The sequence below is a fragment of the Schistocerca americana genome, chromosome 6 (genome assembly GCF_021461395.2).
Source record: "Schistocerca americana isolate TAMUIC-IGC-003095 chromosome 6, iqSchAmer2.1, whole genome shotgun sequence".
Taxonomy (NCBI): Eukaryota; Metazoa; Arthropoda; class Insecta; order Orthoptera; family Acrididae; genus Schistocerca; species Schistocerca americana.
Window position 1 is genome coordinate 368,856,967 of NC_060124.1, and position 25,801 is coordinate 368,882,767.

Below are 25,801 nucleotides of genomic sequence, written 5' to 3' on the forward strand. Positions count from 1 at the left end.
AACTGTTAGCCAATGTGGGTTGTTTCTTTAAATATGTTTGTGGCAGGCTTATTTACTGTTAAGTAATTCCCTGGATTGTGTGTGAAACAGCTTAGCCAGCGTCAGTGGCCAACAATATTTACGTGGTCTCACTGCCTAACCCCAAGACAAGTTCTTGAACTATTAAAAGCCAAATGAAATACGGAAAGGTAACCTACAAATCTCGAAGGGAAAGGTATTGAGGGATGTATGACTACTGCACAAAAATTTGCAGTAGACAAGCAGCTCAACCTCAAACTAATTTTTTGCAGAATGTGATGGCTACTCGTAACACAGTGCAACTTTTAGTAACTCTGGGTTCAGTTTGACGTAACAAATGAAAAAAAATTGTGCTTGGACTTCCTAAAATATAAAACGAAGATTCATCTTTCTCGAGTTCCTTGTATAATGTGTGAAGTTCCCTTCTGTACCACTTAATGACATTTTTCGGACCCATACTTCTTATGTTGTTTTGCACTCCTGTCTTCCTTCTCTAATACAGAAGCTATCTCTGCAAGCTGTCAACAATTTGAGTCCAAAAAACGTCAATTTCGTACAAATGTGGACTCTAACATCTTCGTACATGAGCTACCACGTTGTGTATGTGCAGTTTGCGCGTAAAAACAGTTGAAAACAATCTTGCAAAGATCGTTCCAGCGAAAAAAAAAGAAAAAACAGGCGAGGACAGCCATGCAAGTTGAGATCACGTGTCTTGAATTGACTAAATGTGCCGTGACGTGACCGACCATAGAAAAATCTATGATCTACATGACGGACAGTGTGAATACACCTTTTGACGGTTCTGTGAGATACGTCCAGTGTCAATTGGCCTTTAACTGTGACATCTGGTTAATATTTATTTTATTTGTTCATACATCTGTAGATACATTTTTTTGTACTATGTCGTTATTATACTTAGATATACATAATAAATTCATAAAACATACATGTATACATTATTTGACACTGAATTACGTGTGGCTGCTACGAGCAGTCAACATTCAAACTGTATAGATAATAAATCATGGATCTGTAAACACCGTGAAGAGCAAAACAAGTGTTAAACTGCATGCGAAAACTTGCGATATCTCTACTGCCACACACATCGACCTATATCAACATACACCCTTGTGCCACACAGCTGATACCAAAGATAGTAACACTAAGCTACTGCAGGTAGTATCGTTGCTCAGGTTCTAGCAGAAATAACAGTAGGTAAAAAATACAAAGATTTCAACGTTCTGATTCAGATTTTTTCCATGTGTGATTTGTAAATTTGAAATATCAGAAGTTGGTTTGCCTTAGCAATGGGCGGAGATCATGGACATGGACACGGACATGGAAAACCATATGAAGTACCGGATTGGCGAATATACAAGGTAGAAGATTGTCCTCAGTTGTTAGCTGTCCAGAAGGCTCTGGCGCAGAAGGGACTTAAGGATCCATGGCTCAGGTAATGCTTACGGTATATTTTTTAAATGAAAATGTTCGATAAAAATATCCGAGCATAACATTCACGTATTTGGTGTAGACAAACACACACTGCTGGCGACGAAAATATCGTTTTGTGAAGTGAGATGTACTTTTTTTTTTTCCTTGTAGTTGCTGGAGTCTTCCCTCTGTAGGCGATAAAAGCCATTGTAAGTTGAAATATTTACCCCGTTTTAATAATTGCACAGCTTGTTATTTTGGCTGTGATTGTACCTGTAGGGAAAAAATTAATAGGCTACTGTATCAGTTACGAAATGACGCTATTACGTTATATGTTTGACTTGTTAATTCTCCACTGTTGCTCCATCCTCTCTCTCTCTTTTTCCAGTTAAAATCCCTGTCCAGGTATTGTAATTTAGATTTCTCATGATTTTCCCCCAAATTGCTTAAGGCAAATGCTGGAAAGGTTCCATTGAACAGGCATGGATTATTTCCACTTGATTCCTTTAGAGGTGGAGCAATCCACTTCTAATGACTTCATTACTCCAGAATGAGATTTTCACTCTGCAGCGGAGTGTGCACTGATATGAAACTTCCTGGCAGATTAAAACTGTGTGCCCGGCCGAGACTCGAACTCGGGACCTTTGCCTTTCGCGGTCAAGTGCTCTACCAACTGAGCTACCGAAGCACGACTCACGCCCGGTACTCACAGCTTTACTTCTGCCAGTATCTCGTCTCCTACCTTCCAAACTTTACAGAAGCTCACCTGCGAACCTTGCAGAACTAGCACTCCTGAAAGAAAGGATATTGCGGAGACATGGCTTAGCCACAGCCTGGGGGATGTTTCCAGAATGAGAAAAGTTTGGAAGGTAGGAGATGAGGTACTGGCAGAAGTAAAGCTGTGAGTACCGGGCGTGAGTCGTGCTTCGGTAGCTCAGTTGGTAGAGCACTTGCCCGCGAAAGGCAAAGGTCCCGAGTTCGAGTCTCGGTCGGGCACACAGTTTTAATCTGCCAGGAAGTTTCGACTTCATTACTGATGAGACATTAAACTGTAATCTTTATTTCTTCTTTCATGTTTTAAGTTTTGCCAGTGTTTTTTAATATTTTAGAAATTGAATACCATATTGTTTTCAAATCTGTTTAGTGAAAATTGTCATCCTGAGAACTGTTGTGCTGTCAACTGTATAAAGCTTCAGAATTTTATTTCACTGTGTTGTCACGCACTTGAACATCTCTTCCTAGCAATTTAAGACATATGTCTGCCTCAGTGTCCCAGTTTTCTTCAACACTCAACTTTGTATATATAGTGAATTTTGCAGTTCCAGAAGCTCCAAGTTTTAACTTCATTGGTAAAAGTTTTTGTTATTCACTACACTTTTTAATTTTGCTAAACTTTTCATCAGTTCTTCCTGTTTCATAGTGCACATATTTATGCATGTCACCAAGTTACTGATGTCTACGTCATTTTCGTATTTTTAATGATTTATTTCATATTTACTCATGATTCACTCAATATTGCATGTCACTTACACTCCTCATTCTAATTAGTCTACTGCATAATCTGCGTGCAGTAGCTTATTCAGTATCTTTGCACCATGTACACAAATACCCTCTGAGCACAAGGAGGCAAAATATACATTGAAATTATTTTTGGCTTGTATTCTGACTGTCCAAATCACATTTCAGAAGAAACTGATTTCTATGATCTGCAACATAAACCTTTAAAGAGTAAATGTACTGGAAAGTGAGTGGGAGAATTAAAGATCCTTGGGGACCTGTGCGAGATGTTTAGTTTCTTACATTACCTGTGGATGATGATTGTGGAACTCACAGATGTGCATTTTCTGTCATATTGGCCATTTACATAATTGATTTCAATTTTCATCTTAATCTACAACAAATTTGAATGAGTGTAACATAACTATATGCATATTGTCCATTAAGAAATTCATTTATGGAGTAGGTGTTGTCAACCAGAAGTGATTAAAGTTCATTTTTAAAAGTTTCGTTATGTGGCATCACCTTTTATTTGTGGGGGAGGTTGTCAAATATTTTTGATTGCATACTTTGCAAATTTCTGTGTGAGAGCAGGACTTGGCTATGGATAGTGAGGGCTAAATTTGTTCCTAATATTATATTACGAATGTTGTTTCTATAGAGATTCCTTCTGGGTTGTATGGCTGTGGTCCATGGAACTCTTCTATCCCTGACATTGTATCCAAAGCTGCATTGGACATCTTCAGAGGTGCTCTTGGTTATCAAAAGACTGTGTATTGAATGGTTGTTGTTAGCGTGCTTAATACTTTAAATAGTTGCCTGGACGTAATTTGAGGAAGGATACCAGGTACTATCTTCAGAGCATGTTTCTATGCCATAAATAATTTTTGCCTGTATGTGGAATTGACCCAGAAACTTGGGATACACTAACAGATACTGAGTGCTTGCTTCATCCAATTGAATAATGATGCGGCATGTGATATCCTGTAAGCAAAAATAGAAAGAATACAACACTCACAATGTTTCCTGTAGTTTTTAAAATGTGGGTTGTGGTCATGCTGATCTATTGTGTGGGTGAGACTGACGTTAGGTTGGAAGGTGTGACACTTAAGTTAATGTGGAAATTATTCTGCATGGCATCAATGAATGGAAGTGGGGAAGTCAATTTTTGAGTCATCAAATCACTGAAAACAATAATTGGACATGGAACAATTGTTACTGAACTAAAGTGTTTGAGAATATCATGTGATTAAAAGTTCTGATGGTTTGCAAACCCAAGAGTTTTGAACAGTCTGTTTTACATATTTTTCTTCTGTGTGCTATTGCTTTTGAAACTGTATCTTACCTTGTACAGAACTGAGTTAGACCTAACAGCCAACCATACATTGTAGTACCATCCATTTGCCCTGATCAATGGCTGTTCTGTTCTGTGACATCATGGTGGCTTGGTGTATTTGGAATGATTCTGATTTGCAGAGGGGTGTTAGAATGTGTGATGATTTTTTCTAGTGTGGGATGTTTGATTCTAAATTGTTTGTGAATGATGGTAATAACTCACTGGATTCTTTTGTTCCATTGGTAAGGATAATACTGTGTTTGCATCAGTTAGTGTTACTTTCATGTTGGCAGTTACGGGAACAGATTAGTTTTCAGATTCAGAATTATTGGCATGGCATATTATTTGTGATCATAGGTTTAAGTTTTATTTAATTTCTTTTTTATTGGTGTACAACAAATAGTTTTAAGAGTATGTTGCTGTGTGCCACAAAGGGGGATGACATGCTGACCACAATTAAATCCATACATTAGTCCAGTGTAATTGTTGAGAATGTGAAGTGTCATGTTGGCAGAAGATGTACGGGACTCACCATGTTGCTGCATCGTGGTCCATGGGTAAGTGGGTCGGTGTATGGCATTCAGTCTGGAGGGGTTCCTGGTTTGATTGACCATTTAACAGATAGTGTTGTTACTTTTGCTATCGCTTGTCAATTGAGTTTTGTGTTCAAGAGAAGGGCGTTGATGGCCAAACTTAGTTCGAACAGGTAGCATTTATGGTTTTTGTCTTATTTTGTTTTTCGTGCGTGTGTGTGTGTAGGTATGTCAGTTGCATTTGGTGGTAAATTTTTTACATTCTTTTTTTCCTTTAATGTGCAGGGTGTTAATGCAATTTATGAAATTTTTTAAAGGTATGTTGTCAGTTGTTCATGAATATGCTGGATTTTGGGTGATAGGTATTGTGGCGTTATTACCTTAATTCATACTAATTACTAAAGCTGTGTCCAGACATTATGGGTACGTTTTTCCTGGTCATCCTCATTAACTTACATTTTTCTACTTTTAGAGGCAGCCGCCATTCTCCGTACCAACTACACTCCTGGAAATTGAAATAAGAACACCGTGAATTCATTGTCCCAGGAAGGGGAAACTTTATTGACACATTCCTGGGGTCAGATACATCACATGATCACACTGACAGAACCACAGGCACATAGACACAGGCAACAGAGCATGCACAATGTCGGCACTAGTACAGTGTATATCCACCTTTTGCAGCAATGCAGGCTGCTATTCTCCCATGGAGACGATCGTAGAGATGCTGGATGTAGTCCTGTGGAACGGCTTGCCATGCCATTTCCACCTGGCGCCTCAGTTGGACCAGCGTTCGTGCTGGACGTGCAGACCGCGTGAGACGACGCTTCATCCAGTCCCAAACATGCTCAATGGGGGACAGATCCGAAGATCTTGCTGGCCAGGGTAGTTGACTTACACCTTCTAGAGCACGTTGGGTGGCACGGGATACATGCGGACGTGCATTGTCCTGTTGGAACAGCAAGTTCCCTTGCCGGTCTAGGAATGGTAGAACGATGGGTTCGATGACGGTTTGGATGTACCGTGCACTATTCAGTGTCCCCTCGACGATCACCAGTGGTGTACGGCCAGTGTAGGAGATCGCTCCCCGCACCATGATGCCGGGTGTTGGCCCTGTGTGCCTCGGTCGTATGCAGTCCTGATTGTGGCGCTCACCTGCACGGCGCCAGACACGCATACGACCATCATTGGCACTATGGCAGAAGCGACTCTCATCGCTGAAGACGACACGTCTCCATTCGTCCCTCCATTCACGCCTGTCGCGACACCACTGGAGGCGGGCTGCACGATGGTGGGGCGTGAGCGGAAGACGGCCTAACGGTGTGCGGGACCGTAGCCCAGCTTCATGGAGACGGTTGCGAATGGTCTTCTCCGATACCCCAGGAGCAACAGTGTCCCTAATTTGCTGGGAAGTGGCGGTGCGGTCCCCTACGGCACTGCGTAGGATCCTACGGTCTTGGCGTGCATCCGTGCGTCGCTGCGGTCCGGTCCCAGGTCGACGGGCACGTGCACCTTCCGCCGACCACTGGCGACAACATCGATGTACTGTGGAGACCTCACGCCCTACGTGTTGAGCAATTCGGCGGTACGTCCACCCGGCCTCCCGCATGCCCACTATACGCCCTCGCTCAAAGTCCGTCAACTGCACATACGGTTCATGTCCACGCTGTCGCGGCATACTACCAGTGTTAAAGACTGCGATGGAGCTCCGTATGCCACGGCAAACTGGCTGACACTGACGGCGGCGGTGCACAAATGCTGCGCAGCTAGCGCCATTCGACGGCCAACACCGCGGTTCCTGGTGTGTCCGCTGTGCCGTGCGTGTGATCATTGCTTGTACAGCCCTCTCGCAATGTCCGGAGCAAGTATGGTGGGTCTGACACACTGGTGTCAATGTGTTCTTTTTTCCATTTCCAGGAGTGTATTTGTGTCTGTCATCTTGTCAGTCCCCCCCCACCCTATAACACGAACCATGGACCTTGCTGTTCGTGGGGAGGCTTGCATGCTTCAGTGATAGAGATAGCTGTACCGTAGGTGCAAACACAATGGAGGAGTCTGTTAAGAGGCCAGACAAACATGTGCTTCCTGGAGAGGGGCAGCAGCCTTCTCAGTAGTTGCAGGAACAACAATCTGGATGATTGATCAGGCCTTCTAACATCAACCAAAATGGCCTTGCTATGCTGGTACTGTGAACGGCTGAAAGCAAGGGTCAACTACAGCCTACTTCTTCCCGAGGGCATGCAACTTTACTGTATGGTCGAATGAGGATGGCATCCTCTTGGGTAAAATATTCCTCTATGCGGATCTCCAGGTGGGGACTACTCAGGAGGATGTCATTATCAGGAGAAATAAAGCTGGCATTCTACAGATCGGAATGTGGAATGTCAGATCCCGTAATCAGGCTGATAGGTTGTTGTTGTTGTTGTTGTTGTTGTTGTGGTCTTCAGTCCTGAGACTGGTTTGATGCAGCTCTCCATGCTACTCTATCCTGTGCAAGCTTCATCTCCCAGTACCTACTGCAACCTACATCCTTGTGAATCTGCTTAGTGTATTCATCTCTTGGCCTCCCTCTACGATTTTTACCCTCCACGCTGCCCTCCATTACTAAATTGGTGATCCCTTGATGCCTCAGAACATGTCCTACCAACCGATCCCTTCTTCTGGTCAAGTTGTGCCACAAACTCCTCTTCTCCCCAATTCTATTCAATACCTCCTCATTAGTTATGCGATCTACCCATCTAATCTTCAGCTTTCTTCTGTAGCACCACATTTCGAAAGCTTCTATTCTCTTCTTGTTCAAACTATTTATCATCCATGTTTCACTTCCATACATGGCTATACTCCATACAAATACTTTCAGAAACGACTTCCTGACATTTAAATCTATACTCGATGTTAACAATTTTTTTTTTCTTCAGAAACGCTTTCCTTGCCATTGCCTGTCTACATTTTATATCCTCTCTACTTCAAGCATCATCAGTTACCTTGCTCCCCAAGTAGTAAAACTCCTTTACTACTTCAAGTGTCTCATTTCCTAATCTAATTCCCTCAGCATCACCCGACTTATTTCGACTACATTCCATTATCCTCGTTTTGCTTTTGTTGATGTTCATCTTATACCCTCCTTTCAATATACTGTCCATTCTGTTCAGCTGCTCTTCCAAGTCCTTTGTTGTGTCTGACAGAATTACAATGTAATCGGCGAACCTCAAAGTTTTTATTTCTTCTCCATGGATTTTAATACCTACTCCGAACTTTTGTTTTGTTTCCTTTATTGCTTGCTCAATATACAGATTGAATAACATCAGGGAGAGACTACAACCCTGTCTCACTCCCTTCCCAACCGCTGCTTCCCTTTCATTCCCCTCGACTCTTATAACTGCCATCTGCTTTCTGTACAAATTGTTGTAAATAGCCTTTCGCTCCCTGTATTTTACCCCTGCCGCCTTCAGAATTTGAAAGAGAGTATTCCAATCAACATTGTCAAAAGCTTTCTCTAAGTCTACAAATGCTATAAAAGTAGGTTTGCCTTTCCTTAATCTTTCTTCTAAGATAAGTCGTAAGGTCAGTATTGCCTCACATGTTCCAACATTTCTGCGGAATCCAAACTGATCTTCCCCGAGGTCGGCTTCTATCAGTTTTTCCATTCGTCTGTAAAGAATTTCCGTTAGTATTTTGCAGCTGTGGCTTATTAAACTGATAGTTTGGTAATTTTCACATCTTTCAACACCTGCTTTCTGTGGGATTGGAATTATTATATTCTTCTTGAAGTCTGAGGGTATTTCACCTGTCTCACACATCTTGCTCACCAGATGGTAGAGTTTTGTCAGGACTGGCTCTCCCAAGGCCGTCAGTAGTTCCAATGGAATGTTGTCTACTCCCGGAGCCTTGTTTAGACTTATGTCTTTAAGTGCTCTTTCAAACTCTTCACGCAGTATCATATCTCCCATTTCATCTTCATCTTCCATTTCCATAATTTTGTCTGCGAGTACATCGCCCTTGTATAGACCCTCTATATACTCCTTCCACCTTTCTGCTTTCCCCTCTTTGCTTAGAACTGGGTTTCCATCTGAGCTCTTGATATTCGTACAAGTGGTTCTCTTTTCTCCAAAGGTCTCTTTAATTTTCCTGTAGGCAGTATCTATCCTACTCCTAGCGATATATGCCTTTACATCTTTACATTTGTCCGTCCCTGCTTAGCGATTTTGCACTTCCTGTTGATCTCATTTTTGAGACGTTTGTATTCCTTTTTTGTCTGATTCATTTACTGCATTTTTATATTTTCTCCTTTCATCAATTAATTGCAATATTTCTTCTGTTACCCAAGGGTTTCTACTAGCCCTCGTCTTTTTACCTATTTGATCCTCTGCTGCCTTCACTATTTCATCCCTCAAAGCTACCCATTCTTCTTCTACTGTATTTCTTTCCCCCATTCCTGTCAATTGTTCCCTTATGCTCTCCCTGAAACTCTGTACAACCTCTGGTTCTTTCAGTTTATCCATGTCCGATCTCCTTAAATTCCCACCTTTTTGCAGTTTCTTAAGTTTTAATCAACAGTTCGTAACCAATAGATTGTGGTCAGAGTCCACATCTGCCCCTGGAAATGTCTTACAATTTAAAACCTGGTTCCTAAATGTATGTCTTACCATTACATAATCTATCTGATACCTTTTAGTATCTCCAGGGTTCTTCCATGTATACAACCTTCTTTCATGATTCTTAAACCAAGTGTTAGCTATGATTAAGTTATGCTCTGTGCAAAATTCTACCAGGCGCCTTCCTGTTTCATTTCTTAGCCATAATCCATATTCCCCTACTATGTTACCTTCTCTCCCTTTTCCTACTCTTGAATTCCAGTCACCCATGACTATTAAATTTTTGTCTCCCTTCACTACGTGAATAATTTCTTTTATTTCATCATACATTTCATCAATTTCTTCCTCATCTGCAGAGCTAGTTGGCATATAAACTTATACTACTGTACTAGGCGTGGGTTTCGTGTCTACCTTGGCCACAATAATGCGTTCACTATGCTGTTTTTAAGTTACCCGTACTCCTATTTTTTATTCATTATTAAACCTACTCCTGCATTACCCCTATTTGATTTTGTATTTATAACCTTGTATTCACCTGTTCCTCCTGCCACCGAACTTCACTAATTCCCACTGTAGCTAACTTTAACCTATCCATTTCCCTTTTTAAATTTTCTAACCTACCTGCCCGATTAAGGGATCTGACATTCCACACTCCGATCCGTAGAACGCCAGTTTTCTTTCTCCTGATAACAACATCCTCTTGAGTAGTCCTTGCCCGGAGATCCGAATGGGGGAATATTTTACCCAAGAAGACGCCATCATCATTTAATCATACATGTAATCATACAGCTGATAGGTTAGAAAGTTTAAAAATGGAAACGGATGGGTTAAAATTAGATATAGTGGGAAGTAGTGAAGTTTTGTGGCAGGAGGAACAAGACTTCTGGTCAGGCGAATACAGTGTTACAAATACAAAATCAAATAGGAGTAATGCAGGAGTGTGTTTAATAATGAATAAAAAAAATAGGAACAAAGTTGACAGGTTGAATTCTGCAAAGAGCATAACCTAATCATAGCTAACACTTGGTTTAAGAACCATGAAAGAATGTTGTATACATGTAAGAGGCTTGGAGACATACATAGATTATATAATGGTAAGACAGAGATTCAGGGACCAGGTTTTAAATTGTAAGGCATTTCCAGGGGCAGATGTGGACTCTGATGACAATCTTTTAGTTATGAGCTGTAGATTAAAACTGAAGAAACTGCAGAAAGGCTGGAATTTAAGGATATCAGACCTGGATAAACTGAAAGAACCAGAGTTTCAGAGAGCATTGGGGTATGATTGACAAGAACAAGGGAAAGAAATATAGTAGAAGAAGAATGGGTAGCTTTGAGAGATGAAATAGTGAAGGCAGCAGAAGAGAAAGTAGGTAAAAAGGCAAGGGCTGGTAGAAATCCTTGGGTAACAGAAGAGATACTGAATTTAATTGATGAAAGGAGAAGATATAAAAATGCAATAAATGAAGCAGGCGAAAAGGAGTACAAACGCCTCAAAAATGAGATCAACAGGAAGTGCAAAATGGCTAAGGAGGGGTGGCTAGAGGACAGATGAAAGGATGTAGAGGCATATACCACTAGGGATATGATATATACTGTCCACAGGAAAATTAGACACACCTTTGGAGAAAAGTGAACAACTTGTATGAATATCAAGATCTTAGATGGAAAATCAGCCCTAAGCAAAGAAGGGAAAACAGAAAAGTGGAAGGAGTATGTAGAGGATCTGTACAAGGGAGAAGTACTTGAGGGCAGCATTACGGAAATGGAAGAGGACGTGGATTAATATGAGACAAGAGATAAAATACTACGTGAGGAATTTGGCAGAGCACTGAAACACTTAAGTCGAAACAAGGCCCCAAGTGTACACAACATTCTGTTAGAACTACTGACAGCTGTGGGAGAGCCAGCAAGGACAAAACTCTTTCATCTGGTGAGCAAGATGTATGAGGCAGGTGAAATACCTGCAGACTTCAAGAGGAATAGAGTAATTCCAATTCCAAAGAAAGCATGTGCTGACAGTTGTGAAAATTACCAAACTTGCAGTGTAATGAGTCATGAATGCAAAATACTAACATAAATCCTTTACAGAAGAATTGAAAACCTGTTAGAAGCCAACCTCAGGGAAGATCAGTTTGGATTCCAGAGGAATGTAGGAACACGCGAGGCAACACTGTCCCAACAACTTGTCTTAGAAGATAGATTAGGGAAAGCATTTGTAGACTTAAAAGAGAAAGATTTTGACAATATTGAGTAGAATACTCTTTCAAATTCTGGAGGTGGCAGGGGTAAAATACAAGGAGCAAAAGGCTTTTTACAGTATGTGCCGATACCAGATGGCAGCTATGAGAGTTGGGGTCATGGAAAGGAAGCAGTGGTTGAGAAGGGAGTTAGATAGGGTTGTAGCTTATCCCGATGTTACTCAATCTGTGCATTGAGCAAGCAGTAAGGGAAACAAAAGAAAAATGTTGTGTAGGAATTAAAATCCATAGAGAAGAAATAAAAACTGAGAGGTTTACCAATGACGTTGTAATTCTGTCAGAGACAGCAAAGGAATTGGAAGAGAAGTTGAATGGAATGGACAGTTTCTTGGAAGGAGGATATTAGACGAACATCAATAATAGCAAAATGAGGATAATGTAATGTAGTCAAATTAAATCAGGTAATGCTGAGGGAATTAGACCAGGAAATGACTCATTTAAAGTAGTAGATGAGCTTTGGTATTTGGGAAGCAAAATAACTGATTATGGTCGAAGTAGGAAGGATATAAAATGTAGACTGGCAGTGGCAGGAAAAGCATTTCTGAAGAAGAGAAATTTGTTAACATCGAGTATACATTTAAGTGTCAGGAAGTCCTTTCTGAAAGTATTTTTATGGAGTGTAGCCATGTGTCGAAGTGAAGCATGGAAAATAAACAGTTTAGACAACAAGAGTATAGAAGCTTTTGAAATGTGGTGTTACAGAAGAATTCTGATGATTAGATGGGTAGATCATGTAACTAACGAGGAGGTACTGAATTGAATTGGGGAGAATAGAAATCTGTTGTACAACCTGACTAAAAGAAGGATCAATTGGTAGAACACATTCTGAGGCATCAAGGGGCCACCAGTTTAGTAATGCAGGGAAATGGGAGGTGGGGGGGGGGGTGGTAAAAATTGTAGAGAGAGACTACAGATGAATACAGTTAGCAGATTCAGAAGGATGTATGTTGCAGTAGTTCCAGATGAAGAGGCTTGCATGGGGTGGAGTATCATGGAGAGCTGCATCAAACCCGTTTTTGGACTGAAGATGACGACAGCAGCAACAGTATTGAAACTGTATATTTGCAGAATAAGCAAGTATGAATACAAAATCCACATAGTACAGCATGCTGGTCTCAGAAACTGTGGAATGCCATTTCATTGCTGTAGTGCATTAAAGATCTCTCAAACAGCGATCTTTTCTTTCGTGTTTTGTTGTGCTTCAGTGCATGAAAGTGCGATACCGATATATAAAAATTCCACTTCCCCAGTGGTGGATTCCATGTAACAGAAAGCGAAGATGTGCTAAATAAATCAGTTAACTTGTCTTTGGTTCAACAAAATAGATTCATTTAGTCGCAAAATGTACTGAACTGAGCTTCTTCATTAGTTAATCGATGTGTGTTCATTTTTATACCAAACTGGACCCAATGGAATTTTGCACACAGTTTTTCATTTAGTGTATGACTATTAATGTGTATTTCTGTTTCTAGCAGGTCAGTTTTGCTTTTATAAAATCACAAAATATTTGCTCTTGTCGGGTTAAGACTTACCTGTTCACTATGAACTAGTTGTAGGCCTGTACAGCTGTCTACTAAGCTGTGTTGGTAAGGTTGAATATCGACCTTTAAGTGCATTTTTGTCATCAAAAAACTTTAGCCATAGCTCACACTGAGTTGATACGATACGACAAGACATGTGATGCAACTTGGGGTATGATGCAGAACCAACCTGCATTGGCCTTGTCAATAGGAATGTAGTTCGAGCAGCTCAACTGGTTCGCACTGGGGCAACATCCAACATATGCCTCTGTATCGCCCATTGCGATATAGAATGCTGATCATCCCATGTAACTTGTCTTAAGATACATGACCAGGGAAATTTCATGTCATCTGATGTGCCTAGAAAGCATTTGTTTTATGTAGATGAAGCAAAGCTACACCCATCTCTGTAGTTACTTTCTGGATAAAACTTTTGCATAAAAAATTAAATACCACTGTCTTGGGATTTGCGTGCATTCCCCACCATGCAGTTTTGAGGAAACTATTCAGTAAATAATAATTTATTTTTCCAAACCTTATTGTCTGACATCACGGCTTCGTAATGAGCTGGTTTTCTTCTCGTTATTACCAATAGTTACTGTCCTTTCTGAGATAAGTAAATCACCAGGCATATTTTGGAAAGCTTGCAGTGAAGTATGTAGTCATGGGGCAGTTTGTTTGATGGGTTTTAGGTCATGGCTGCATATGAACTATAGCTAATATATCAAAATTGTTTTTCCATTCATTGGAAAGTATGAGAAAGAGCTATATGTTGGAGATTTTCTTCAATGAGGTTGGTAGCTAGATGTCAAATGCAATGTTAGTAGCACCAGCGTAGTGTCTCCTGTTTCCCCTTCTCATATGCTGTGATAGTAGCTGAAGTGGGATATGAAAAACTTACCGAAATGAAGAAACTAGGAGTCATCAGCTGATGATTCTGACTAGATATTTTTGTCTATCTACGCTCCGTGATATTTGGAAATTTTGTGCAGTGCATAAGAGAACTGGAAAGTAAATTCACGTTACTTCTGGATGAGCAGCTGGATGAAGTCGATGAGGACATGCTGGGATTTTTCTTGTTGTGGGCTTCTTCCAATTCTCCAGATACACTGTCTATGCACAGTTCACCACCCACTGCTACTCCATTAGTGGTGACAATATCACTTCAAATACAACGGCATTTCTTCTGAATACTCCCCAAGCTGAATCATGCACTACTTTGTGAAATTAAACAGTTGTAAAAGTACTATCTTAGGTTTATTAAGTTGTAACCATTATTTATGCATGTACCACATTAATAAAGTGCCGTACTAAGTGGTCTTTCAAAAAGTAAACTTTTCATGGTGACATTTTTAATTTCATTCACACACTTTCACGAACTTACCTTACTGTAATGTGTAGCTACCCAGCAGGAGAAATATCAAGTAGAAAATATGTATCATGCTTTGTCAGAGGAGCTGATACCAGTTGCTACAAAAAACGGAAACTGTCTAGGCTCTGTAGAATTCAGAATTCTGTAGAATGGAATTTTTCATATTGAGAGACCTTAAGAGAAACCACACCCATACTATATTTGATATGTGTAGCATTGTATTGGTGCACACAGTACTATATCTTCTCTTCAGAAGAGCTCAAGGTTGCAACTAACCCGACCCCCAAAAACATTGTAAAACCATCAATGAAACTATTAGAAACTCTTCCACAGAAATTCACAGCACCAGTAACTCCATAAGTCATCACCTGTACTTACCTGTACAACCAGCTCCTCCAATCTGTACCAACCCCCCACCCCCCCTCCCCAGACTGCTCACGACTCTTTTATGAGTTCATGCTTGGCTACTACATGGCTCCAGCCTTTGCAGCACTACTTCCATTTCTGTGCTGCAAGCCTGTACTTCCATTATCCTTGTCCCCCTCTGCCTTTCCATTGGATAGTCTTTCTGGTGTAGAACTTAATTGAACGTGGTGCATGATTCAGTACACTGGTTTTTCCGTTTCACTTTTAGTGCTCTCTACACCATTTCATTAATAAACAGATAGTCCCTGTTGGGTTTGACCTGCCACCACTTTTCCAAATTTTCCAGAAGTGTGGATTGTGCTGCAAAGGTCACCAAATGTAGTGTCTGTTCCACCTCTGTGTCGTTGCACCTCCACACCTTTCCTTTCCAATAAGGTACTATGTCCAAAACCCAGCATGGTAGCCATTAGCCATCTTGCAGTGGGGGGGGGGGGGGGGGGGGGAAGAGAGGTCTTCAAGAACTTGTTGTGACTGGGGCACAGGGACTCTGAGCAACAGGTCGCTGGCCAGGCAGGTGTTGCTGAGGCTGGGTGGCACCCATGGGGAGAGACCCCATTTGGAGTGGGTGGTACCATGGTGGATAATGTGCATGTGAGAGTGATATGACCCCAAAATGTTTCCCTCTATGGCTATGCCATGGGAGGAACGTTGGGTTAAGTGATTAGCAGAGAAATATTCCCCCCACCCCCATCCCACCCTCCCCCAATACCTGGTTTGTAAAACAAACACAGATGGGGATTATTTTTTGGTCACAAAGGCTTTATTCCTTGTAGAGATTATAGAGGACAAGTTGGGACAGTTGCTGTCATCTCCAAAGTGAAGAGTGGATCAATTGTGATTAAAACAACATCCCTGCCTAGTTATGGGCGTTACTTGCTTGTGACAAGCTGGGTAACATTCTGGTGAAGATCACTCCTCATAATAGTCTAAACATGGTTCAAGGCATCAGTCTTCATCATGCCCTCCTCTTGCAGTCTGGTGATGAGCTACACACCAACTATGAGTGATGGGATGAACACTTTGTCCATCACGTCCATAGGTGGCCAAAAGACAATAGGGTTGCTACCGGGGCCTTCATATTTGTCTTTCAGGGTAATTCATTGTCTATGCATTTTGATGCTAGCACAATCTGTAGGGATTGCAGATGAACGTTCCTTGTGCTCCTCGGCCTTTCTGCATCGGCTGTGGAGAGCACTTCCCCCGGCTCATGAGACTGCACTGTCTTTCAGAGATAAAAAAAATACAAGAATATAGGACTCCAGACAGACTGACATACCAGGAGAACAAGAAAAAGTATGAGCATCTACATCGTGCACGCATGACATGGTTGTGCACCACAGCTATGATGATGTTGCTGTCTCTGCTGACGGTACTCTCTTCATTATTAATACTACAACGAGATCTCAGAGCCACTCAATTGTGCCTGCCCCTTGATGGTTGGGGGCTCTCCTCCTGTTGCTTCCCCCATACCCACTTTGGGAGCAATGCCTCTCCACCCACTGTGGATGCAGATTTCCATCCCTCAGCTGGAGAAACATCACCCTCATCTGGCTTCTCATGTCAGGAAGAGGTCCCTCGGGATACTCCCCTCCAAGGTTTCTGCTGGGCTGTAACCAGATATCAGCTAGTGGCTGAAGGAGTCACAGGATGCTGGTCGTAGTGCTTGCCACCAAAACCCATATGTTCTGCTTCTGTGGCAGTGGCAACAATCCCAGTGGCCTCTGATATTCCCGATCACACCACACAACATGTCTTAGAACTTGTCTCATGATCCCATACCTTTCCAACCAGTGGTAGCAAGTGACCCTGAGACATAACCTGACCTCGTGGTCCATCCACACCTTCATGACAGCATGATTCTCCAGTAGAATTGTATTGTTTTTTTCCACCACTTGGCCGAGCTACATCATCTCTTAAGCCCTTCTCCTACTTTCTGCATTGCTGCTCAGGAAACTTGGTTTCCAGCAACATGAACCCGTATCCTTTGTGGCTACTGGGGATATTTTAAGAATTATGAACTCTGTATCTAGCGAACTTGAGCCTCTTGATACAACTTTGGAAGCTGTGGCTGTTTGGGTAAGGGCATCTCAGTATTTACCATCTGTAATGTTTATCTCCCTCCCAATGGTGGAGTGTCTCAGAACATACTGCCTGCATTGGCGTCTCAGCTCCCCCCACGTTACCTAATCATGGGCGACTTCAATGCCCATAACCCTTTGTTTGGCGGAGCCAGGATGGCTGGCCCTGGTAAAGACATCAAAAACATACTAGCAGTTCTTGACCTCTGTTTCTTGAATATTTATGCCTCCACATACTTCAGTGTGGCACATGGAACTTACTCGGCCATTGATCTTTCTGTTTGCAGCCCTGGTCTTCCCATCCATCCTCTGGAGGGACTGCAGTGACCTGTATGGTAGTGACCACTGCCCAGTCTTCCTGTCCCTCTCTGTGTCACTCCCCTAGGCACCCACCTACATTAGCTCTCCTCAGTGCCAACTGGTATGCTTTCACCTCCACTGTCCTTCTGCTCTCCCAGGTAAATAGAGGCATTGACAAAGCTGTCCAGAATGTAGTAACAATGGCCATTTTGTTAGCAGGAGGCATAGCAATCCCTATTCTTAAGGATCCCTCCATAGGGATCCTCCATAGTACCTTGGTGGACCATGGAAATTGTTGAGGCCATTAGAAATCGTAAGCAGGCTCTCAATGCCGTTAATGGCATCCATCAGCCAAGTACCTCATTGCATTTAAGCTGCTCCATGTCTGGGTCCACCATTTAAACGACGGAAGCAATAATGCTGGGAATGGTACATTTCAACCATTAGACCATGTACTCTTCCATCAAGGTTTTTGTGAAGATCAGGTGTTTCTATGGATACCAGACCTTTGCAGGTGTAATTGGTATTTCCCTGAACAGTGCTGTTTTCACTGACCCAGACACTGTAGCTTAACATTTTGCTCTGCATTATGCTCAAGCCTCTGTGTTTGAGAACTATCAACCTGCCTGTGATGGCCTTTAACTGTGGATTGCACTTATCTTTCACTATATTCCATATGTGATTCCTCTAATACACACTGCTGATAATTTGGTTTGCCTGGAGTTTGCCATCCGACAGCTTTTGACTGGCGTCATCACCTTATTGCTGTCTTCTTTGACATACAAAAGTTTTATGACATCACGTGGTGACATCACATCCTTGCCACCTTACATGAGTGGGGTGTGTGGGATCCAATTCCAGGTTTTCTCCAGAACTTCTTGTTACACCAAACTTTCCGTGTATTAAGTGTACCTCTGTTTTTAGTGGCCATAAATGGTCTAGCAGCAGCTGTGTGGTCTTCAGTATCAACCTTCTTGTATGCCAACAATTTTTGCTTTTACTATTTCTGGTCTGAAGCTGCCAAGTAATCACAACTAATCCAACTACTCTCTCTCATCCTTGAATATTGCTGTCCTGAAATAGAATGTACTTGGCAGACCTGCAGCTGCTGCTACAGTCGCTATACCCAGCTGTCGTATCCCTGCAAGAAGTGAAAATATGGCCTCAAGACTGCTTTTACCTTTCACCTTGGTATATTACAATCTTCACTCTATCTCCTGGGGGTGTAATGATAGCCGGATTATTCTGGTTGCTCAGTGTTGCTGTTTGTAATTCCCTTCCTGAAATTGCATTTTCTGTTGGAAACATCTATGTACTCTCTTTCCGCTCAGCAACAGTATAATCCCACCATCCCAATTGGGAGTCCCCAGAGGCTGCACGAAGCAGCTTTCTGTTGGCAGATATTCTGGACCAGCCAAACATTGTTTCCCATAACACAGGTGAACTTCTAGTCTAATCTATTGTCTCAACTGACCATCTTCCATGTGTAATTTGCTTGCTGAACCATAAACGATCTGTTTGTAACATGACTTGGCTGCTTTCTGAAGTTGAGTGGAAACTCTGCTTTTTATTTGTGATCTTTGACAAACAATTCCACCAGGTTGAGTACCTTTCAAATATCATCTCTGCTGCTGTACATTCCATACCCTGAATGTCTTCCGTCCCCCCGACAGACCACATCCCCTTGGTGGACAGAAGACTGCTGATGTGGGATTCGTGTGCAAAGATGTGCTCTTAGTGTCTTTAAACACTACCTCAGGGTGGAGAACTGTGTCTGGTATAAACAGATGCATGCAAAGAGTCTTTGGATCAACAGATAGCAAAAAGAGCCTCTTGGATACACCTTGTTAATTTTCTAGACAAAATCCCTTTTGTGATTTGGGATAAATTTCATAGTGTTTATGGCAACAAGTTTCTTCTAATACATAGTATGACCATTGCAAACGACATTAGAATGGACCTTGTTGATACCTCCAACAGCTTGGCCGAGTTTTTCAGGTACTTAGAGTTCCGCCCATTACAATCCTTCTTTCCTGCCTCGGAAGTGAGTGGTGGACTCTTTCATTTCTTATAATCACAAATGCTACAGTAATTTTTTTACTGTGAAGAAGCTAGAGAATGTCTCTCCATCATGATATTCCTCTGATCTGAAGCTAAATGACATTAACAATCACATGTTGTGGCACTTATCTCCTGATGACAAGTGTCTTTTCCTCCATTTGTACCTGGAAGGAAGCCATCATACCACGTGTGCCTAAGCCTAACAAAGAGACATGATCTTTCCCAGCTACCATCCCATTTCTCTCACCAGTAGCGTCTGCAGTGTGATGAAATGAATGATTAGTATGAGGCTAGTATGGTGGCTCATCACAAAAATTGCTAATAAACATTCAACGTTGAGGCATCACTGTGCAGTTGTCCATCTGATTACACTGTAAACCCAAATCGTGAACAGTTTTCAATGTAAGTGCTAGAAAGTAGTAGCTGTAGTTTTTTGATTTGGAAAAGGCATAGGAGACTTGCTGGAGGACAGGTATCATTCCTACATTACACAGATGAAGCTTTGGAGGCAATACGCCCCACTTCATTAGTGAATTTTGAAGACTGGGATTTTCATGTATGCATGGGTCTGGCTTTATCGTACCTTTTATCCAAGGGAATGGGATACCTCAGAGCTCAGTATTGGGCATAACTTTATTTGCTGCAGTAATCGACTCTGTTATTGACTGTGTCCCACCAGCCCCCCCCCCCCCCCCCTCTCTCTCTCTCACTCTCTCATGAATTTCTGACACCAAAAGGAATTTCTCCCCCTGTCCCTACATCATCAGTCCCACTGCTCTTCTGGTCATCAAAACCACTTGTGATTAACACTAGATAGAGACCCAAATTGATTGCCCCATACATCCTACTTGTCAGCTGGATATGTCCTTCCCTGAATGCCTTGCATGTTATAAGTCCCACTTCATGGAGAGTGGTCCAGATGGTCCTTCTTAATTTGTATTAGTCCTTTGTCTGATCGAAGCTGGACTACAGAAGCATTACATATATGTCTGCACAATTGTCCTTTTTTACATCACCTTAATGCAATTCACCACCACAGAAACAGTTTGGCCACTGGTACATTCTCCACCAGTCCAGTAATGAGCCCCAATGTGGAATTGGCTGAATTACTGCTGTCATTCCAGCTCAATGTCCTGCTCTGCAAATACGCTTGCTGATTGTCCTCGGTGTCCAGCAACCCATCTAATGCTTACTTTTTTCATTATTACCTTGACAGCCAATATGAGGCGTACTCTGCTTCCATTTTGCTGCCAGAGTTAACTTTCATATCCTACTTTGAAAGCTTCATTTCACATCCTTACCTCTGTGCAAAGGTCCATGCCCATCTTTGACTTACTTTGCTTCCAAAGGAGGCAGCTCTGGCTGTGGTCATTTACTGGACATTTCTGGAACTTCAAATGCAGTTTGGGGACAGCACCTTAATTTACAGTGATGGTTCTTAGTATGACCATGGCACAGAGTACACCTTTGTTGTTGGTGAAGAAATCTTCTGGTATTATTGTTAGACCAGTGACCAATTTTTACTGCAAAGCTGTTTGCCATTTATCAGACCATCTTGTACATTCATAGAGATGAAATTTCTGAATGTACACATACTATCCTATAGTACAGCAGATCCAGAAGTGCCTTCACGTGCTCACTGATGCTAATATTAATGTATAATTCATATAGGACTATAAAATATGCCGGGGGATGAGGCGGCACCTGGTGCTCCTGCTGCTACTACTATGAAACATTCTATCATTTTGGCACAGTCATCCTAATCAGATTAAACCCCTCTCCCCACAGTTCAAGCAACTTCTTGTCGTCCATCTTGTTGTAAGGAGAAATTTTAACTAGGCTGTGTATTGGGCAATGCCTACCTGCAGTCATCTGTTCAGCAGTGACATTGTTCTAGTTTGCTCTCACTGTAATGAACCACTGGAGTGTGCCAATGTCAGTTTTTGGTACACCTTACACTATAATGTGCATTTATCATCACAGCCATCCAAGGTTCTGTAGAACACATTCTATGCTTTACTAACAACAACAACATGGGAAAGCAGCATTAATTTTAGCCCTTGGACACTAGTTGTCTAGAAATTCTTCCCAAATCACCTCTTTAAAAAAAGACTAATTGAAACTGTTGATTTTAACTTCTATTGTTTTTCATTGCCCTTTTCCTGCTTCACTGTCACTATTCATTGTCATTTCATCCACCTACTAATGCCATTTACATTCCTACTGGCATAAAGAACCACAGAGCACTTTCCGCAATCAGTCATTTAAATATTCTATCCGGACACTTACGACCTCAATTGTTTTGCAACCTAAAGACACTCCCAACCTGCAGAAAAAGGTCCCTAACTGACAAGCTGTGTTCAAGAATGGGATGAAAGAGGCTTAAGCATGCTACCTATTTTGTGAAGTGCTTTATATATTATATTTCATGATGATTTTTGCAGCTAACCTCTGCATGTCATGTGATTTTCTTGCAGATGATTTAATGTGGCTGAACAGCCACTTCAGGTCTCTTCACATGCACGATTATAAATATTTCACCGTTGTGAGTTTCCAGTAAATGAAAGCCAATGTTGTTCTTGAACAACAATGAATCTTTTCACCTATTTATGCTGACTGAGCCATCTGTCGGTCAGACTTGAGCCTTGAGTCTTGATCCTGTACAGGTCTTTCTGCATGTCACTACAGTTTTATGCTGGTGTGCCTTCTGTATGCACATCACCATCATTATTCCCAAAGGGCCAGACCAACATTATCCACCAGCTCTTTCATATGTTTGACTGCATCCTTATTGAACGAAGGTACAAATAATTTTGCTGTAAGTAGATGCAACTAATCCATAATACAAACTTTTCACCTAGCATCATTATACTTCAATAAAACTGTGTATCTTCTTTTGAAATTGGTTGAGGGCAACCCAGTATTGACATGCCTCAGAGTTGAGGCATTTGATCAAATTTAGTGCCCTTTTCATCTTGCTGAATCAACTGTAAACTTCAGTTATCACTTTCATCCCATTGTTTGTGTTATCTTAAATCAACCTAGCTGGTCACTTTGAAATATGATTGGTATATAGAATGAGCAGAGTATGTAAACAGATTAAAAATATTGGTTCTCTGTAACCATCGTAGCTGGTGGACACACAAGCAGTCTAGACATTTTGGGTTAGTCCATATCCTTGTTCCAAACGTGGTCACCACTTGGTTTACATTCATCTGAAACAGCAACCTCAGTTTATAAATTGTCTTACTGGCATAGTCATTAATACCTAAAAAGTTCTGGAAAGTGTCGTACGAATGCATTTGTGATCTGCAATGAGCACATGCGGCACCCTTTTTGTGTAAAGCTTTATTATGTTCAGTTCTTGGTGCAGGTGATGACCTTTGATATCTCTAGAGCATTCATAATTTAATACATCTTTAACACCGTGATCCAAAATCATATCATGCACCTTATCTATGATTTCCTGTGTGCTTTGCACTTTTTGGCTGCCTTCATGTGGATTGTCTTGAATGGTTTCATAGCCACATTTAAACCAGCTGCTCATTATTTCATGGTGGAAATTGAAGGTGAAGAGCGACCAAACACATTTACAAGCCGCAAATGAATTTTGGTAGATGTTAAACCTTCTTTTACAAAGAATTTAATCGCTGCACGATACTTCATGTTTTTCCATTTTCAACACCATGTGCGTGACAACTGTTTCAAATGACTGTCTACAGTCATCTGCTACCTGAAATGACTTGCATGGCATGTATTAACAAATGTACCAGTGAAGAACTTTGGGGTGGGGGTGGGGAATTGAGTGCATAGTGCTGTGATCTCTGGGCGAGATGAATTTCACAACCAATATTGAAGAAAAATGTGATACTATATGGTATTCTTTATCAATAAAAGTGACTGACATTCTACAGAAATTTTGGCTCTAACTAGATGCTGATACCTTTGTATTATAAAACTGTGAATTATGTACTTTTGAAATAAAACAAGCTTCAGAACTACTGCTACAACTAAACATTACTATTGTTTACAGGAACGAAGTGTGGCGATTCCTTCCACAAAATTACGGCACAGAAGGACAGAGGCTCAGAACACTTTTATTCAGGGGATTTAAATACGGTTTTGCAGCTTTCTTAGTAACAATTGCAGTTGAGAAAGCTTGGGAGAAGATGCATCCTGGAAGTGGACATGGGCATGGCCATGATCATCATTAAGAAGTATTTTGTGAAGTCTGCAGATACATGATGAACATTAGTGTACATAAGTAGCTTTGTTGCATTGTAGTACTGTGATGATTGTTGTCAGAGGCTTTGACACTGTTATAAAAACCCTGCTACTGTGTTTCAAACAGGATCTCAGTTGTTTCATACTAATTTTGTATGTGTAACAAGCAAAGCACTGGCTGAGATCTACCATCGTGTGGTAGTGTTGGTACAATAATAGTTACAAGTGACTAAAAGATACACTTGAAAACAAAATAAATACTGTCTTGTAATTGTGGTAACATTGCTTTTTACAAATAATTACAAAAATCATGAGTTTTTATAAAATTTCTCAGACAAGATGAATATTTGTCATTGTCTGCCCCAAAGTGGCTTGATCTTTCTGGAAGAAAATCGTGAGTAACTACAGCATAAACAGTCGTTGTTCCAATGTTTCTTTTCGTAGGTTTTTTTTTTTTCCTTCTTCAAACGAGGTAGTTGCCACAGTATTATTGTCATTGCTCTTGTTTGTCAACTAATTAGTGGCCATTTTGATCACCAAATATTTTTCTGATCCTTTCATTGTGTGGATTGGTTTCACCAAGTGCCTGAGGAAATTTTTTGCTGATGTCCCGCCACAGATTTTCAGCAAGCAATGGTTGAGCAATCTGTAAAAACAAATGTTTATGGTGATACATATTGTCACTTTCTTTTGAAGAAAGGAAGCAAGTTAAAAATTATAGTTCATGCAGAAATCATGTAAGCACACTACACTTGCTGAAGATATTGGGAAGTCACTCGGATGAACACAAGGTACAAGTAGGAGGTACAAAGTTCCAGGATACATTTAATGAACATTGTATTCAAACAGTTTCTTTGGGGACCACCCTTATTGTTAATAAATGCTCAATGAACATCAGCAACAGACAGACAGTGTCTACCACAGATGTACTTACATTCAATACAGAAGGTACTTTGTATGAATAGAGTTTGTAGAAACAAAGTACTTACCAGACATCAGTATTTCTTAAAAGTTATAACTCATGTCACAAAGATTTCTTGGACACTAGAAACTACTGCAATTTCAGTTCAATATTTCATTTACCCCTTTTTGAGGTCAAAATTTACTAATAAAATTAGTATCACCTCTCCAGTAATGATGGATACTGAGCTATGACCATGGGTTTGAATTACTTTTCATTTAATATCTACCCTCATGTTCATAATAGCATTCTACTTACCTTCTGTTGGAAGATATACCAGTACTCCTTGCATTGTAAGTAAACTTGTGCTACAGTGGATGGTATTACAAAGAGTTTCTGTAATATGGTGATCAATGGCGTGTGCACACACGTGATGACGCAACACAATGAACCTTGGCAGCAGATCAGGAGATACTACCATGTCAGTCAAGATGTGGATGGTACGGAGGAAAGTTCAGTGTGTTCTGTGGCTTGCTAAGTTAGAATCCATGACCAACTTTAAACATAAATATTGTTGTGTGTACCATGAAGAGCCACCACATAGAAGTAATGTTAATTGTTGAGATAAGCAATTTGTTCGACAAAACACATTCTGATGGGGTAAGTGCCAAGTCTGTAGAAGCTATACGGAATAGCTAACTAAGGAGCCCCAAAAACCCTGTGTGCATGTGTCCAAGTGATTTGAGTTTGTTACAGATATGCTTCACGAGATCAACTAAAATATTTATGAAGAAGATTTTGTTCATCACTGTCAAAAGATGAGCTTGATGTAACACTCCTAAGGTGAACCTGTGATGTGCCATGATACAATTATAACCCCACTTTTTGTGGGGAAGACTGTGATGTCAAACTATCCCCTTGACATGTTGCAATTCTATGCACTGCCATAATTTGCAAAAGGTGTCACCCTTCAACAAGCCAGCACTCCTCCACACTATGGGGACAATGTTCACAGGTTTCTGGATACAAAATTTTCCCAGCAGTGGACAGAAACGAGTGATTTCAAGTCATGGACAGTAAGATTCCCAGACCTAACACCACTACACTTAAACTGTTGGAGTTATTTGAAGTAACAAGTTTTTACACAAGATACCGTTACATTTGTGTGGGACAAACTACAATATCATTTAGTGGTGTGTAGGGAGAAAAATGGAAGACACACTGAACTGCATTGAACAGGTATGCACA

At 41.1% G+C, this 25,801-nt stretch overlaps 2 protein-coding genes across 2 annotated transcripts in view; one reads left to right on the plus strand and one right to left on the minus strand.

Moving 5' to 3' along the window:
* The first annotated feature begins 1,147 nt into the window (after positions 1 to 1,147).
* LOC124620382 (NADH dehydrogenase [ubiquinone] 1 beta subcomplex subunit 3) lies at positions 1,148 to 23,932 on the plus strand. Its single transcript, XM_047147056.1, has 3 exons — positions 1,148 to 1,233; positions 1,324 to 1,471; positions 23,462 to 23,932. Exons 2-3 carry the CDS (start codon positions 1,326 to 1,328, stop codon positions 23,640 to 23,642), a joined length of 327 nt encoding a protein of 108 aa, XP_047003012.1. The 5' UTR covers positions 1,148 to 1,233; positions 1,324 to 1,325; the 3' UTR covers positions 23,643 to 23,932.
* LOC124620380 (acyloxyacyl hydrolase-like) overlaps positions 23,900 to 25,801 on the minus strand; it is a 77,755-nt gene continuing 75,853 nt past the window's right edge. Inside the window, exon 11 of the mRNA XM_047147055.1 lies at positions 23,900 to 24,298. Within this exon, the coding sequence (XP_047003011.1) occupies positions 24,170 to 24,298 (129 nt within the window). The 3' untranslated portion in view covers positions 23,900 to 24,169. The remainder of the gene's footprint in view (positions 24,299 to 25,801) is intronic.

Coding starts and splice junctions, on each gene's coding strand:
- LOC124620382 (XM_047147056.1), top strand. CDS start 1,326: ATGGGCGGAGATCATGGACATGGACACGGACATGGAAAACCATATGAA. Junction 1,472..23,461: donor CTTAAGGATCCATGGCTCAG/GTAATGCTTACG, acceptor TATTGTTTACAG/GAACGAAGTGTGGCGATTCC.